The following is a 17968-nucleotide window of genomic DNA, read 5'->3' on the forward strand; positions in this document are numbered from 1 at the left end:
CCAGTTGTAGAGGGATGATGAACAAAGCAAAGAGACTGTGACATTGTCAGGCATTTTGCTTAGGTGCTTGTGCATAAACCTACCGAAAGCTAAACAATTGAAGGCATCCAGTCAGATTTTTTTCTTTGTTTTCCTAGTTTGTTGGCCTTTCAAGTGTTGCTTGTATACAGCTTTACTGAGATTCTGCCCACGCTGGTGAGAGAGAACAGCTTATTCACAAATATGGATAATTGGAACTCTTACCTGATCCCATCCTTGCCTGTTTCAGAGCAAGGGAGCAGCTGGCCTTGAAACCACAATTTGAAAGGCTGGTGGAAGAGGAATTCATGACATGAAAGAAGGAATCGAACGCGCACGTAAAGGGAAGAGCAAGGAAAGGTGGAACGGATTGGATTGTTCAGAGCTGGCATCGACCTCATGGGGCAAAATGGATTCCCCTACTGAATCAATCTGTCGTAAGGCCCTTTAAGCCTATCTTTTCACATTCACAGTGCCCTGTGCATCGTTGGTCATTCTGGTCACTTTCGAGCAGTGATAATGAGATTATCTGTGTTTGGCACAATCAATGCTGATTCATTTATACCTTTCACAGTTTGCCCATTAACTCCAATAATACTGTGGTCTGTTGCTGTGAAGCGCAGTTAACCTGTCAGAAGCTTGAGTGGAACTTCTGCCCAGGAGAATTATGTTATGTCATACTTCTGTTAAAGTAGGCTCCTTTGCTTGTGTTTATAAGTGTTGCTAATTTCAGGGTTGCAGGATGTATAACTTTGGAAACAGTCCCATGGAGATAAACTGGATACCAAGTGAGGGAAGGATATGGTGGAAAGGATGATCAAAAACATGCATTTAGAATTGGATTGAAGTTATTTAGGATGGGCAACAATCTGCATTATTTAGTACCTTAAACAGGGTTGAAATGCATAAGAGAGAGCTTTGGCACCTGTTTATTTAATACACACCTGTGGTCGTTCCAACGTAGACTATATGTTGCAGAGAAGCATTTTGCCACAGCTTTTTCAAATTCCCTCATTTACAAAGACAAATCTGCAAGTTCCTTCCAATCTCTCTTGACCTGGAAATAAAACACCATTCTTTAATGGATTCAGTGAGTTGTTCTGAAAAGAATTAGGCCTTTCAGCCCACCACATCCATACCGATGATTTTGCTCACCTGCACTTATCCCACTTGTCTGCATGAGAACTGTATCCTTCTGTGCCTCTCTGATTCACGTTTCTGATGAAAGGTTTCTGGAGCATAGTGATTGTATCTGATCCCACCACCTCCTCAGGCCTCAAGTTCCACATACCAGCCCACTCTGTAAAAAAGATAAAGCTCCACACGCAGATCTCCACACACCTTTCAAACTCTTTAAACCTTTCCTTGTTTTTTCCGCCAGTGTAAGGATATTAAAATATTTGGAATATCTACCCCCTCAATGCCTCTCATAATCTCTGATACTTCTATCAGATCATCTGTCAACCTCCTTCAGATGGGCTATCTGGCAGTGTCAGACTGACCTGCATGGATGAGCTGGCTGCAGATTTTGCAGACATTTTTAACTTCTTGCTGTTAGTCTGAGGTCTCCATCTGCTTTAAAAGGACATCCATCATACAGGTGCCCAAGAGCAGGGTGAATGACTCTTAGCCAACAGCACTTGTGTCTATCCTGGTGAAGTACTTTGGTACAATTCCTGTCTCAAGGGACTGGTCCCACTTCAATTTGCCTATCTTCACAGCAGATGCCACCTCACTGGCCCTTCACTTTGCGTTGGATCACCGGGACCACAAGTACCCCTATGTCAAGCTGTTGTTCTTTGACTACAGGTCAGCGTTTAATCCCATCGCATAAGAAAAACTAAAAATCAATCTTGAGGATCTGGAATTCTGTTTGTTGTTTTGCAACTGGATCCTTCACTTTCTCACTGAACCTCACCCAGGGATATATTAAAGTTCTGTCCTTAGATTCCTGATCTATTCCTTCTATACGATTGCTTAGCTACGTTTAGCTCCAACAAAATCTAAAAAATTAGCTGATGACACCACATTTGTTGGCCAAATAACAGGTTTAATCTTCTGGCTATCTATCCCGTGGGATGATAATGGTTCCTTTCAGTCAGTTTGTGGGGTTTTTCCCTACTCCTCAGAAAGGGAAGCATGTGTGTGAATGGATTTAGGTGAGTCGGGGTTGCTCAGGTCCAGATCCACCCTCTCGACATTTCCTCCCGGATCCAGTGGCATGGTGAGGTCCAAACGGCTGGGGGAAGTCCTGTTGCAGTGAATGGCCAAACCACGTTTCATGGCAAGTTATGCCTTTTCCACACTTCATGGCATGTATTGCCAGATGGCTATTGACCCTATGAGAGGGTTTGTCTGCCCTTTAGCAGGTCATATTTTTCTTGTCTTGGCACCCTCCTCACCAGGTAAGCCTGGTAGGGGGAGTCGGTTTAGTCACCGATCATCTGACCATGTGACAGGTAGTACTGCGTTGCATGGTACCAGTAGCACTCAGACGAGTGATCTGATACCAGGTCAAGATGTGTCAGAATATAGAATAGAGTCGTGGAAAGAGTGGTGAGCATAAAGTTCCTTGTTGAGTGCACACAAGGAAAGACCTATCCTGGACTCACAACACCTCCTCAGTCAGGAAGGCGAAGCAGTGCCTACACTTCCTAAGGAGGCTGAGGGGGTAAGGTGACTGGCAGCCATCTCGGCAGCATTTTACTGGACCGCAATTGAGATGGTCCTTTCTGGCTGCATCATTGTGTGATATAGTAGCTGCAAAGCATTGGACTAGAATTCTATATAGAGGATCATTTAAACAGCTGAGATGAACCCTTTCCTCCATAGATTACATTTATTGGGACCATTGGGCTCACAGTATCTTCAACCCACTACCCTCAAGAAGGAGGTACAGGAGCATCAAAATCAAGATGACCAGGCTGGGGAACAGCTTCTTCCCATAGGCTGTGGGAATGATGAACAGTATCCTGTTACTGTGAAAATCATCCCAAATTTTCCTAGATCTTTAGTTCCTGTGTATTGTGTTTTTGTGTGTACACCATGGTCTAGATAGACACTGTTTCATCGTGTTGTACAATCAGAGGATAATAAACATGAACTTAAGAATCTGTGTGTGAGGTGCCAGAACAACAATCTTGCTCGCCACATCACCAAGGCCAAAGGCCAACTATTGTCCATTTGGGAAGGGAAGGCTGAGGTACCCCACACCTCCCTTCATTGATGGAACAGCAGTGCAGAGGATTCATACCTTCAAATTCCAATGCCTCTGCTTTCTAAAGTGACTTAGAACATTTTGCATGTTGTCTAATACTCTATTGAACTTCTACAGGTTGACTGTGGAAAGCATACCGACAGGTTGCATAACAGCTTGATTTGCAAATGTGATTATCCAGGAACCCAGTCGGCCACAGGAAGTGGCAAACCTAGTGAAATTCATCACGGCACCAACCTCCCAACAGATGCTGACTCGAGAAGGCAGCGAGCATCATAGAGTTCTCATCACCCTTGTCTTACGCTCTTCATGTTGCTCCCTTCTGGCAGAAGGTACAGAAGTCTGGTTCACAGTTTTTATCCAAGTTATTAGGGTCTTGAATCTCCCTGTACTACCCTAACCCCAACCATAAACGAATCCAGGACCACCAAACGATCTGTCTGCACCAATGTTTTTTGTGCATTTTCTGCCAAATGAATATTTATTTTTCGATCTTTTTTATTTATTACCTCCCTTGGCATACTGCAGTAATTCAGTTGTGTAATTGTAGTGGGTGTATTTTGTGTATCTATTTGCTGCAAGTACAAATTTCAGTGCATCTGATCATTGCACTTCAGAATCCGTTTATTGTCATGCATATATCATAAAATTCATTTTTTTATGGCACCTTTGCAGGTGCAAAGATTGCTATAAATTACATTTAAAGAATGATTTAGTACAAAAGAAGAGAAATTGAGGCAGTATCTGTGCTTCACTGCCCATTCAGAAATCCGATGGAGGAGAAGAAGCTGAGATTTCCTGCTTCTGGCTTATTCCTTGAAGAAGGGCTCAGGCCCTAAATGTCAGTAACATCTCTTTGTCTCCTATGGACGCTGAAAAGACCGGCTGAGTTCCTCCAACACTTCGGTGTGTTTTTACTGCCTTCTCAACAGTACTCAGTGGGCAGAGGACATGGAAGGTTCCTGTGTTACTTCAAATGACGCTGTGAGCTGTTGTTTTAGGATAAGAGAAAGGAACTAATCTAACCATTTAATATGGAAGGGTATAAAATAGATGGTATGCCCTGGTGAATCTCTGCTTTGTCGGCACCCTGGGTTAAACATTCATAATCCACTGTTTCCAGTGCTTGCGTTAATCAAAGCATCCTAAACAGCATTGATGGTGGTGAATATCGAATATGGAACTATTGTGTAACTTCCAACATTATTATTGAAGTTGGCGTGAAGGATAATCATTGATATACATGTTTCTGTTGTTTAGGTGATCCAGAACTGAGTGGAGAGCCAGTGATTATGCCAGTAGGCGAATTGTAGTAGGTCAAAATCGTTACGTAGGTACTTGTGTAATGACATACTCTCATCAAATATAATCTTTCAGCAGGAGATGTACAGTTTGCTGGGGGTCATCATCTGCAGAAAGAGCCATCTCCACCTCATTGTCTGGTGCTCAGCAGCAATGGAAAGAAATATGATTTATTGTAGGTTAATTGGCTGTTGTCGGAGCTAACTAAGTATACAGACTCAAGTAAACCTAAAGCCTGCAGTCATTGTGGTTGAAGTAAAAAAACACAATGCTGGAGAAACTCAGCAGGTCAATTAGTGTCCTTTATATTGCAAAGATTAAGAAACATAACCAATGTTTCAGGCTTGAGCCCTTCATCTTGGTGTGAGCAAAAATGGTGCCCGGACTGGGTATTTTGCTCATATCTTGTGTTTATATAATGTAAAGTGCTGAATTTACAATATTTTTCTATTTTATTTGAATTTTCATTTGATGTTGATGTGTCATAAGTTCAGACGGTAACTAGGAAATCACTGGAGATTTTGAAAAGAAAACGTAGCACCACCAGAAATGGCTGTGGAACTGGTTGTGGTGGATGGTCACTGTAGGGTGGAACTGGTTGGTGGTAGATGTTCACTGTAGGGTGGAACTGGTTGGTGGTAGATGGTCATTGTAGGATGGAACTGGTTGGTGGTAGATGGTCACTGTAGGATGGAACATGTTGGCGGTAGATGGTCACTGTAGGGTGGAACATGTTGGCGGTAGATGGCCACTAGGGTGGAAGTGATTGGCGGTAGATGGTTGCTGTAGGGTGGAACTGGTTGGTGGTAGATGGTTGCTCTAGGGTGGAACTGGTTGGGGGTGCAACTGGTTGGGGGTGCAACTGGTTGGTGGTAGATGGTCACCGTAAGGTGGAACTGGTTGGTGATACATGGTCACTGTAGGGTAGAGATGGTTGGGGGTGGAACTGGTTGGTGGTGGAACTGGTTGGTGGTAGATGGTCACTATAGGGTAAATTGTTGTGTCCAAAGGCAAGTGCTTCACCCTGTTCCCAAGATTCTGAGGGAGCAGGCAGTAAATGCTGGCAGTGTCAACCTTGCTAACATTTTGAGAATGAATTGGAGAGTAGATGGAGTGATGGGCACCTGAAGTGGACACACAAATAACACAAAGACACCAGAGTTGTGGAATTACTTCTCCACTGCCATCAGATTCCTGAATGATCAATGAACTAAAGACACTGATTACTTTGACTTTTTGTCTCTATATTTTTATTGTGTTACAAGCCCAGAGGACCCGAAAACCCAGTGGCAATAGAATGGTTGCCACTATCAAGACAAATGGTTACTTAAACAAAAGTTGCTTTTAATTTTCTTTAAACATAAAAACCCTAATGTGTATATGTTTAGGAAAGTTCTTTGTTTTAATAGTCCAGTTTAACTTCTCACTTCTCCAAGTTCACTGCTATCAGGCAATTCTTATACTGTGCACAGAATTTAACATTTATGAATTTTCACCAGGCTCTGGTGCTTAAAGGTAAATGGTTGCTGCTCAGGAAGGTTCTTGTTGGTTTTCAGAGAGAGATTTGTTGCTCGATGGACGCACACAAACTGATTTCCTCTGATTAGCTACTTCATTGTCTTGCAGAAGAAACTTGCTCAGTTATGGGTTTTCCAAATGATAACCTCTTCTTCCAGGTCACCACAGAGTTCCTCTCGTTTCCCTTATTTCAGGAGAAACGCTCTAGCCAACATTTCCTCTTGCCAAGGGGTTTCAACAGGCTGAACTCAGAACTCACAACCTATCTTCAAAATGGGGTTTTAAACAAGCCTGCCAGCTTGCCATGTTGCAACCTCAAAAGCTAGAGCAGAACTGACTTCACTCTCTCTGAGAGAAGAATCCTGTTCCTTCTTTCCTCTCTCTCTGCTTGCAAAAACCAGAACCCCTCCCAAGACTCCAAATCCAACCCTTGAAAGATCTTTATCTGCACTTGAGCCCAGACTTTATCCATTTGCATCTACTTCTGAAGTTCCTTCCAAAACAGTTCCATTGTCTTCTGCAAAGGCATTGGAGCAGCCATGTCTGGCTTCAGCAAAGCTCTTGCATTTTAAATGAGGTGTGAAGTGACCTATACTAAACCACCCACAATCTATCTCTTTTATAAACATAATTTTATATATAATATATGGCCCATAACAAGTGTTTAATGCAGTTTATATGAATGTTTGGATTGTGATGCTGCAGTAAAGCAGCAAATTTTTTTATTGTTCATGACAAATTTTGATTCTTAAATTGATTGATGTTTCAGCTGATGGGTGAGCTGAGATGGGCTAAATGGCCTGACACCATGTGATCTCAATTTTCAGTTGGGCCATTTATAAAAAAGTTGAAATGAAGAAAGCCTTCCTCACAATCTTGTCTTTGTCCAAAATCTCTCTGTGCAGGCCATTGAGGGCTTGCATCAGGTAGCATCTCAAGCTTGCTGGTGAAAAGTCCATCCTGACAGTAAGATTGTTAAAGATTTACAGTGCGATGAGTCACTTGGCTTCTGAGCATCTGAACACTGGCACATTAGGTTATGTAAGAGACTGAGTGTGGGTGTATAGCTGAGCCGAAGGGACATTAGTGAGAGAAAATAATAATGGAATCTGTTGCCCATGGTCTCCTGTGACTGAACAGAACTGATGAGGAGGGTCTGTGGGGGAGAATTAAAACTTCAAGGGACCAGATTAAAAGCAGTTAGATTTTCTTCTCAGCTCCTGCTTGTCGGTGGAGGGGAATAATAGTGCAGCAATTTTTTTTCTTCCTCTTATTCCACTCCCCTAGCCCCCTAGCCATTGATGCATTTGAGTTCAGAAATCAGGTGCTTGTAGTTTTCTTGAGTTGTGTTTGTTCAACTGTTATTCCTATGTGAGCCTGAATGATGAAGTTTGGGAGGTAATTGACTGAGCCCTATTTAACAGGCACAATGATGAATGGCGGCCTTCTCACAGTGTGAAACATGAATGTCTGCAGATGCTGTGATTGGAGTAAAAACACACCAAAATGCTGGAGGAACTCAGCCGGTCTCACAGCGTCCAAGGGAGACAAAGAGATATTACTGACGTTGCGGGCCGGAGACTTTCTTAGATTTCCTGCTTCTGGCTTATTCCTTGAAGAAGGGCTCAGGCCCTAAACGTCAGTAACATCTCTTTGTCTCCTATGGACGCTGAAAAGACCGGCTGAGTTCCTCCAACACTTCGGTGTGTTTTTACTGCCTTCTCAACAGTACTCAGTGGGCAGAGGACATGGAAGGTTCCTGTGTTACTTCAAATGACGCTGTGAGCTGTTGTTTTAGGATAAGAGAAAGGAACTAATCTAACCATTTAATATGGAAGGGTATAAAATAGATGGTATGCCCTGGTGAATCTCTGCTTTGTCGGCACCCTGGGTTAAACATTCATAATCCACTGTTTCCAGTGCTTGCATTAATCAAAGCATCCTAAACAGCATTGATGGTGGTGAATATCGAATATGGAACTGATTGTGTAACTTCCAACATTATTATTGCAGTTACTGTGAAGGATAAACACTCATTGAGACACAACCTTCCCTTCCCATTCACTCACATCCCACCTGAAGCAATCCCTAATCACAGAGCACTGATGGTATAGGGCAGGGCTGTCAAACTCAAATTCACGGAGGGCCAAAATTAAAAACTTGGACTAAGTCGTGGGCCAAACTAAATATTGATTGAAAATTTTCAACAACATCTGCATGTTTTCTCTTCTTTCAACATATGTAATGTTAAACTTCTTATTAAAATAAATGTTTAATAATAGTTTTGGTTAAACTCTCTCCAGAAGAAGCATTAACAAATGAGAAATAAAATATTCACTCAATAATATTTCTCTATAGCCTTTAAGCTCCCTTTAAATGTATTTTTTTCCACAAGCCAACGTCAAAAAAATAACAACTTGCTTCAATGACAAACAGGTTTGTCTTTTAAAATGATGAACATAGAGTTTGCCTCCCACCTGTCTTGAAAGGTCCTGTTTTCTGTCTTTCGTTTGGCCATTTTTTGTAAGGGGTTTATTACATGTGAGTTCGGCGACAGGTCACAGATGCTAATGGAAGTAAAGAGAGGAGGTGGGGGTGATCAGCGGGCTGACGGGCCGGCGCCAACGCATTTGCAAAGCATTCTGGGATTTGTAGTATTAGCTGTGCATGCGCTATACTGGCGCGGCGGCCAGCGGGCCAGCTCTTAACACATATTTGATATGATCTTGCAGGCCAAATAGAATTATGTCACGGGCCAAATTTGGCCCACGGGCCTGAGTTTGACATGTGTGGTCTAGGGATTGCTTAAAGTGGTATGTGGGTGGAAAGAAAAAGGTTGAGAACCACTGCACTAGAATGTATGGAGGCAGAAATCCTAGATATTTATTAAGTATACTGTATTGTATCATACATGGGTATGTGCCAAGGGCTAGAAATTGGGAACAAGCTGAACAGGGGTATTTCAACCTGCATGGCACAATGGGTCCAATGTCTTTTACATCCTAAAAGATTCATTCATGGCTCTGTACTTCTCATTGAAAATCTGATTTTGTCGTCATCAGAACTTATTGTTATGTGCATGTCGCAAAATTCATTGTTTTGTGGCAGTATCATAGTGGAAACATTTGTATAAACCACCGTACAAATTAAATAAAAATAGTGCAAGAAAAAGACAAGTAAGACAGTGTCTCTGATTCATTGTTAATTTAGAAATCTGAAGGCAGTGGGGAAGAAGCTGTCCATGTGCTGCTGAGTGCTCGTCCTCCGACTCCTGTACCCTTTTCCTGATCGTAGCAGAGTGAAGAGGGCACGGCCTGGGAGGTGGGGGTCCTTGAAGATAGAGGCTGCTTTCTTAAGATACTAACTGTTATAGGTGACCTCAATGGAGAGAAGATTAGTAGCCGTGATGTCACAGGCAGAGTTAACAACCCTCTGAAACTTTTTCTTGACTCAATAATGCTGTGGTAATGCCAGAATGGGACTGAGAGTATGAAGGTGTGTGGAATGGGTTTAAGAAGAAAATGGTGTTCTCCTTTAAAAAAAAATTGGTGATGCATCAGATCAAAGGATTAGGAATGTGAACCGCTCTGGGCTTGTGGGCACTGATGTGGGATTGGGATTGATGGCTGAAATAGAAGAATTGATTACTGGAAGTAGCTCGAAATGTGTTGATGACCCCAAATTTGTCTGCAGAATTTGCAACCTGTTTTGGCCTTGGGTAATTAGTGCTGAGAAGTTTGGTAATCTCTGAACAATGCTTGAGGATTTTAACCTACCAGTAACAAAATGTTGTTGTGCCATGCTGTCTAGTTTATAGACAATGGATTTGATGAGTCTTCATTCTATTGAGCCGTCAGAAGTGTGTGAGCTATCTTCGGTCTTTCTCTCTTCCTGAGCTTGTGCCGAGGTGAGGCATCCGGACACCTGGCTTGTAAGACTGAAGGGCATAGGAGTTCAGATCAAAGAGAGCAGAGAGGAGTTGGGTTCTGCAGGTGTTTCAGGAGAAATGGATGGAGAGACAATCTGCGAGTGTTTTTGGTTTATGTGACATTCAGGGAAGTCTGCTTGGAACAATAATCATTGTGCTGTGAAGGTAAATAGCCCCCACTCCTGGACAGAAGAGAAATGTCAGATTTGGGCACTATTTTCAGACTCATTCATCTGCATACACATTGGTTGAATTGAATGCAGCGTTTATCCTAACTGAAATGGTGTTTTTTCTCTTCCCCATCAAGTAGCCGCTCATAAACATTCCCATCCAAGTAGTGGATCTGGCCACAGGGTAACATTCTGAACTTCAGGCTGGCATCCTTCTCTCATTGTCTGTTCTCTATGGCAGAGCTAAGAGCTTCCTGTTCTCAAGCACGGAGTACAGTTGGCCGTCTTCCCTCTGTTCTCTAACCCATCTTCCAAAGGTTGTTTAGAGGGTCTCTCAAGTTCTGTATGCGTCTGGAATCTGGCTCCCTCCTCCTCCACGTATCCATCTACCTGAGGAGGTGGACGTGTTGCTAATTGTAAAGTGCAATGTTGGACTGGTGTGGTGCAGCAAGATGGAGCGTAATAAAGGGTGGATGAGTGGGACGTTGTGGAGGAGGAACCTTTTGTATTGTGATTCAGAGCACATGTAACATTTAACAAGTGGTGATAAAATGAGTTCTTTTTCTCTTCTTGTTCCCTTGCAATATACTCCCTTTCCAAGCCCTGTTTTTGGCTTGTACTGTTGCTGCGAGAGGTTGCATTGGTGGAATGTAATCTGTGGAAAGGACAGTGCAGTATCAGTGGTGGTCCGTCGTATTGGGTTGACGTGCCCTGGAGCAGGTCAGGGGGATGAGGCAGAATAATAATTCAGCAAAGACTGTTTCTGTGCTGTAGTGTTCAGTGGTTTTATGACTGGACACAGGATAGGGGAAATTTGTGGAGTGCTATGGAGTGAGAAGGACTCAGGACAGGAGTAGGTTGGAGGATAGAAAAATGATAAAAGGCTCTGAGCCCCTTGGAGACAGTGGAGAGCAGTGACTACCATGCAATGCCTTTGAAACTGACTTCGGAGTTTGTGCCAATGGAGTTAACATTGATTCAAATTCTGGGTAAAGCGGGGGAGGACAATTGTCTTCATAGTATTTGGATTGACTCAATTTGCTGATGTCAGAAAATTGAATGGGGAAGCAACTTGTACAGAGGATGCAGAGATTTGGATGGGTTAAATGAGAGAGCGAGGGTTTGGCAGATGAAGTATGATGTTGGTAAATATGAGGTTATCCACTTTGGAAGGAAAAATAGAAAAACAGGTTATTTCTGAAAGGGTGAAAGATTGCAGCAGGAAGTGGTGCGGAGGGTCATTGGAGTGCTTGTGCGTGAGTTGCAAAAGGGCGTTTTGCAGGTGCAAGAGGTCATCAAGAAGGTCAATGGAATGTTGCTCTTCATTGCTGGAGGGAGGTTCTGCAACTGTGCAGGATATATGTGAAGACACACCTATTGGGTACTCAATGCAGTTCTGGTTGCCTTACCGGCTTCTGAGGTGATGCAGAGGAGGTTCACCAAGTTGATTCCAGAGTTGATGGGGTTACTGATGAGGAGAGATGAAGTCACCTGGGGTTTACTCATTGGAATTCAGAAGAATGAGAGGGGATCTTATAGAAGCATATAAATTGGTGAACGGATGGATAAGGAAGAGGCAGAAAAGTTGTTTCCACTGGTGATCAACATGGGCGCACCTGAAAGGTTGTATTTAGCCCATTGCTTTACTCGCTCTACATCCGTGATTGTGCGGCTAGGCTCAATTCAAGTGCCATCTCTAAATTTGCAGATGACACCATTGTGTATAAGCCTGCCCTGTCCATCCTGACACCTACTTCATGATGTCACCCCTAAAACTGTACGTCAGTAGCCATGTTCGTCTGATGGTATTAAAGAATGAGAAAGCACCACGTCTCTGAGTCCTAATTGTGTAAGTGCCTACACAACAGTGGCGACGAGGAACACCAACTCTGTGCACCAACTGGGGGAAGGAAGCAAAAGGTAAAAGGTGACTACCTAACGAGCTCCATGAATTCCCACCAAAAGATCAAAGCGAAAGCGCATCAAGATGGCGGAAGGAAAGTTTGGAGAATTCGATGAAGCAGATGAAAGTTGGGGTAATTACATAAAATGGTTTAACCACTACTGTATAGTCCTTAATATTAATGAAGCCCCGGTAAACTTAAAATACGCCCTTATTCTTCACTATAACGGGCAACTGAATGTTTCAAATCCTTGAAAATTTACTGTCCCCAGGGGACCCAGGGACGAAGACATACACTGAGTTATGCACAACACTGGGGAACCACTTAAGCCCCAGACCACCAGTTATGGCAGAAAGGCAACAATTCTATGAAAGGAAACAAATGCCAGGGGAGGCAGTAAGTGAATACCCGGCAGCGTTGCGTAAACTGTCCAAGCACTGTCACTTTGGGCAGTTTCTGACCCAAGCACTTGGAGACAGATTGGTGTTGGGGTTGGCAGATTGCCAAGCAAAGCAAAAATTACTGGCAAGAAATGATGAAGTAACCCTGAAGATCACTTGTAGAACTGCCTGCAGCTCCGAAATAGCACACAAAAATTTAGAGGTAGGCCTACAAGACCCTCTAGTCAGGAGGTTTTCCCACCAACAATGCTTCCGTTGTGGGAATTCCAACCATCGCCCAGAAAACTGCTCCTTCAAAAATTTCAAATGCCATCCCTGAAGTAAAAAGGGGGCATATCAAAGCGGGATGTCCAATGAAAGAAACAGACTCAAAGTGTTGATAACCCCCCCAGCCGAGGTCAGAGCGCTAGTGGGGCGAGAGAGCAACTCTGACAACGACCATGGCAACAGCTCCGAAGGGGACAAAACAACAGCTGCAGTCTTGCATATCCAAAAGATAAACCAAATAAACCGAGCGATTTATATTCAACTAAAAATAAACAATGAACCTCTGAAAATGGAACTCGACACGGGAGCTGCACTGTCTCTAATACCATTACATTTAAAGCAACGCTTACTACCACACCTTCCGGTGAAAACAACTGAAGCAACACCGAGATCTGCTACTGGAGACAAAATCAAAGTGTTTGGGACATGTACGGTCAAGGTACAATACAAGCAACAACCAAAAACACTATCCCTCTACATCGTAGATACCCAGGGACCAGCACTTTTCGGAAGAAACTGGCTACAACGCATTGCCCCCAGACTGGCTGGATATCAGTTCAATACTGACTGTAAACCATGAAGACAACACCCAGCCAGAACTCAACCAGATCCTCAACGACCACGCCGTGGTCTTCCAGCAAGGGTTGGGAAAGATCTAAGGGGTTCAAGCAAAACGGCAATTAAAAGAGAATTTGGAACCAAAGTTCGTCAAAGCCAGAACAGTCTCATTTGCAATGAAAGGAAAAATTGAAGCTGAGTTAAGTAGATTAAAAGACGAAGGCATAATAGAACCAATAGAATACAGCGATTGGGCAGCGCCCATCATACCTGTACGCAAAGCAAACAGTGAGATTCGCATTTGCGGCGATTATAAAGTCACCATCAACCAGGCACAAAAAGTACTAGAACACCCCATGCCCAAAGCAGAAGAACTATTCTAAGCCCTAAATGGAGGGCAAAAGTTCAAAAAAATTAGATTTGTCACAGGCATACCAAGAAATAGAGTTGGACAAAGAATCAAGACAATATGTGACAATCTATACCCACCTGGGACTGTTCACCTATACACGCAAGCCATACGGAATTTTAGAAGCATCTGCGATTTTTTTTCAAGTTACAGTGGACAAATTACTACACTGAATACGAGTGGGATGTTACCTTGATGATACCGTCATCACGGGCCAAAACAACAGAGAACACTTACAAAACCTTGAAAAGGTCCTAAGCAGTCTACAACAGGCCAACATACAATTATGACAGGATAAGTGTGTCTTCATGCTGCCCTTAGTGACATACTTGGGATTTACAATCGACAAGGAGGGAGGTACAAATGGATCCGGCAGCCACAGAAGCCGTTCGTAATGCCCCATACGCAACCAACAAGGCAGAATTCCAGTCCTTTCTAGGGCTTATAAATTACTATCAGAAATATATCCCCAACATGTCTACACTATGCAGCCGCTTAAACCACTTACTCAAGAAAGATCAAAAATGGTACTGGAATACGGAAACTAAAAACACTTTCGATCGACTAAAAGAAATGCTAACGTCAACAAATGAAGTTCTGATCCACTACGACCCAAACAAGGAAGTGAATCTAGCCGTTGATGCTTCACCAGTAGGACTGGGAGCAGGATTGTTCCAAACCACAGAGAAGGGTAAGCAACCAGTGGCATCTGCTTCACCGACATTAACTACAAGCAAACACAATTACGCACAACTGGAAAAAGGAAGGATTAGCAATTTTTGGTGTAAAAAGATTCCACCAATATCTCTACAGAAGAACTTTCCCTAATCACTGACAACAAACCTCTAAGTTTGATTCTGGTCTCCCACAAAGGAATACCAATATTAGCTGCAGCCAGGATTCAAAGATGGGCTATGCTACTAGCCACATACAAAGGTAAAATGTAAACCGGGAACACTCAACAGCTATGCGGATGATTATCACACTTGACCACTACCCAAAACAGAAAAAGAAGAAATTATTAAATGGATAGCAGAAGCATCAACCGAGAACAGCTGCAACAACTCTTCATTACAGCCCACATGATTGACAAAGAAACCCGAAAGGAGGCAACGTTAAGCAAAGTCTTATATTTCACCCTTAATGGATGGCCAGAATCTAAGGTCATACCCAAAGACCTGAAAACTTGCTTCACATACAGCCATGAACTATCAGTTGAAGAAGGATGTTTACTTTGGGGTACCTGTACAATTATCCCGGACAAACGGTAAAACACCATGTTATCAGAGCTACACCATAACCATCCAGGAATGGTACGAATGAAAGCACTGGCCCAGATGCATGTTTGGTGGCCATGAATAGACAGAGACATTGAAACAACAGTGAGAGAATGCAAAATAGGTCGGTCAATGCAGCCAAAAATGCTGCAGGCTGAGGCCAGCCCATGGAAACAGCCTTCCAAACCCTGGCATCGGATTCACGTAGACTTCATGGGGCCATTTGTGGGAGAGACTTTCCTTATAGTGGTGGATGCACATTCCAAATGGCCAGTAGTTTGGCATATGAAAAGCACCGAAGCTGATTTCACAAGCTATGGGCCATGTTTGCCACATACGGACTACTTCATGAATTGGTCACAGACAATGGACCCTAGTTTACATTAGAATCTTTCAAGAAATTTATGTGCAACAAAAATATCAGACATATTTGTCGGCACCCTATCACCCAAGTACTAATGGAGAGGCAGAATGCTTTGTGCAAATATTCAAAAGGGCAAAAAACGAATCACCTCCTGGACTCTCAGAATTGCAGATTTCCTATTGGGGTACAGAAACACTGCATTCTCCCACAGAACATTCCCCAGCAGAATTGATGTTTGGCCACAACCTGCGGACAAGACTGTCCCCAGTTCACTCTAATCTGGGCCTCTAGAAAAATCCACACCACCACAAACTTTACCTAGAGCACTGGAGATGAGCAAGAGAGGACTGGCACAAGATTACAGACAATATAAAGACCTGTGAGTGGTAGGGGGTGATCCTACAAAAGTTGAGCCCCTTCTCGTACTCTGTTCTAGGGGGAGACAGATTATGGTAACGACACATTGACCAATTGCAGCCATTGTCTGACACCAAAGTCCTTGAACTACCCCACGACCTGGAGGAGGTAGAACAGACCTGCCGCGGACTGCCATGGTAATCCAACCCCTTGGGCCGGGTGAAAGAAGGGTGGAGATGGGTAGCCCAGTAACCCCGAAGGCCAGCAGTTGCCACCAATCCGAATATCGGTGGGTCCAACCCAGAACAGTCCCAAGCAAATACTCGTCCAACATGCCATGCCGAGGCGGTCCAAGAGAGAACGAAGACCACCTGAGTGCTTTAAGGACTATGTTCCATAATTATTCTTGTTCCTTTCCGTATTATTATCACTCATTATATGTACTCTAATTCACACTAGTAGTCATGAGCCCAATGACGTTACGGTAGTTCGAGGGGGCCCATTCACCATTTATTGCACAGGTGGGGGGGGGGGGAGAAGGGAAGAATGTTGGGTATAATCCTGCCCTGCTGTCTGTCATGCCACCCATGTCACGACGCCACCCCATATAAATAAATAAATAATAGATAGCTAGATCTATATATATATCTATACGTCAGCAGCCATGTTCGTCTGATGGTATTAAAAGAATGAGAAAGCACCACGTCTCTGAGTCCTAATTGTGCAAGTGCCTACACAACAACCATGGTCCTTGGCAGAATATAGACAACAATAAGGAAGTGTGAGCTAGATCAGCTGTTGTGGTGTCACAACAACCACCTTGCACTCAACGTTATCAAAAGTAAGGAAAAGATTGTGGACTTCACATCGGGGAAATCTGAAGAACGTGATCCAGTACTCATTGAGGGGTCAGCACCTTCAAAACATCATCTCTGAAGATCTATCATGGGGCCTCCATGTTGACGTAATCACAAAGGCTTGTCAGTGGCTGTACTTTGTGAGGAGTTTGAAGAGATTCGCTATGTCACTAAAGACTAATAAATTTCTATAGGTACTCTGGCTGGTGTACTCTGGCTGGTGTACTCTGGCTGGTGTACTCTGGCTGGTGTTCTATAGGTGTACTCTGGCTGGTGTACTCTGGCTGGTGTACTCTGGCTGGTGTACTCTGGCTGGTGTTCTATAGGTGTACTCTGGCTGGTGTACTCTGGCTGGTGTACTCTGGCTGGTGTACTCTGGCTGGTGTACTCTGGCTGGTGTACTCTGGCTGGTGTTCTATAGGTGTACTCTGGCTGGTCGCATCACTGTCTGGTAAAGAGGTGCCAATGCACAGGACAGGAAAAGACTACAGAGAGTTGCGAACTTAGCCTGCAATATCATGGGCAACAATTGAAGAGGTGGTATCTCAAGAAAGCAGCTTTTATCTTCAAGGAGCCTTACCACCCAAACCATGCCCTCTTCATACTGCTACCCCCAAAATCAGCTTCTTCCCCTCCGCCATCATATTTCTGAATGGACTGAACCACAAATGCTGCCTCACTTTCTCTGGGCCAATTTATTTATGTTTTATAAATGTAACTTATAGCAACATTTGCACTGTGTAATACTTCTGCAAAACAACAAATTTTGTGACATGTTCATGGCAATAAAATCTGAATCTAATGGAATCATGGACTTGGCCTCAAGATTCAGGGGAGTAGATTTAGGACAAAGATATTAGCCGCTACTTTTTCAGAAAGTGAATCTTTGGAATTCTCTGCCCAGAGTGACTGTGGAGGTCGCCGCATTGAATATATTCAAAATGCAGATGAATAATTTTTTCAAAGTAGGGGAATTAAGGGTTATCAGGGAAAAGTTAGGTAGCTGGAGCTGATCAGTGGAGCAGGCTCACTAGGCTGAATAACCTACTCCTTTTCCTATTTCTTATGCTTTTATAAAGGACCCCCATCACCCATGACACCACCTCTCCTTACTGCTGCCTTTGAGAATTCTGAGCAATTGCATCACTGCCTGGTTTGGAAACTGTACCACCTCAGACTGTAAGACCCTGCAGGGGATAGTGGAGTCAGCAGAGAAGATTATTGTGGTCTCTCTTCCTACCATGAGGATCATCTACAATACACAATGCATGTCGGAGGCAAATAACATTGCGAAGGACTTCTCACACTTCTCTTGTAAACCATTCTCCCTTGGAGGTACCTTAGCATTCAGGCCCACATGTCTAGATTGGGCAACAATTTTTGCCCTCAAGCCATAAGGCTCCTCCATTCCTAGAACATAG

At 43.5% G+C, this 17968-nt stretch overlaps 1 protein-coding gene across 2 annotated transcripts in view; it reads left to right on the forward strand.

Moving 5' to 3' along the window:
- The first annotated feature begins 279 nt into the window (after window positions 1-279).
- LOC138755895 (arf-GAP with GTPase, ANK repeat and PH domain-containing protein 3-like) overlaps window positions 280-17968 on the forward strand; it is a 324334-nt gene continuing 306645 nt past the window's right edge. The window contains exon 1 of one of the 2 annotated variants that reach the window (XM_069922694.1): window positions 280-455. In XM_069922694.1, the coding sequence (XP_069778795.1) occupies window positions 332-455 (124 nt within the window). In that variant the 5' untranslated portion in view covers window positions 280-331. Of the gene's footprint in view, window positions 456-3435; window positions 3568-17968 lie in introns of those variants that run through there. The other variant, XM_069922695.1, reaches the window with a different exon arrangement.

This window comes from Narcine bancroftii, chromosome 2 (genome assembly GCF_036971445.1).
Source record: "Narcine bancroftii isolate sNarBan1 chromosome 2, sNarBan1.hap1, whole genome shotgun sequence".
Taxonomy (NCBI): Eukaryota; Metazoa; Chordata; class Chondrichthyes; order Torpediniformes; family Narcinidae; genus Narcine; species Narcine bancroftii.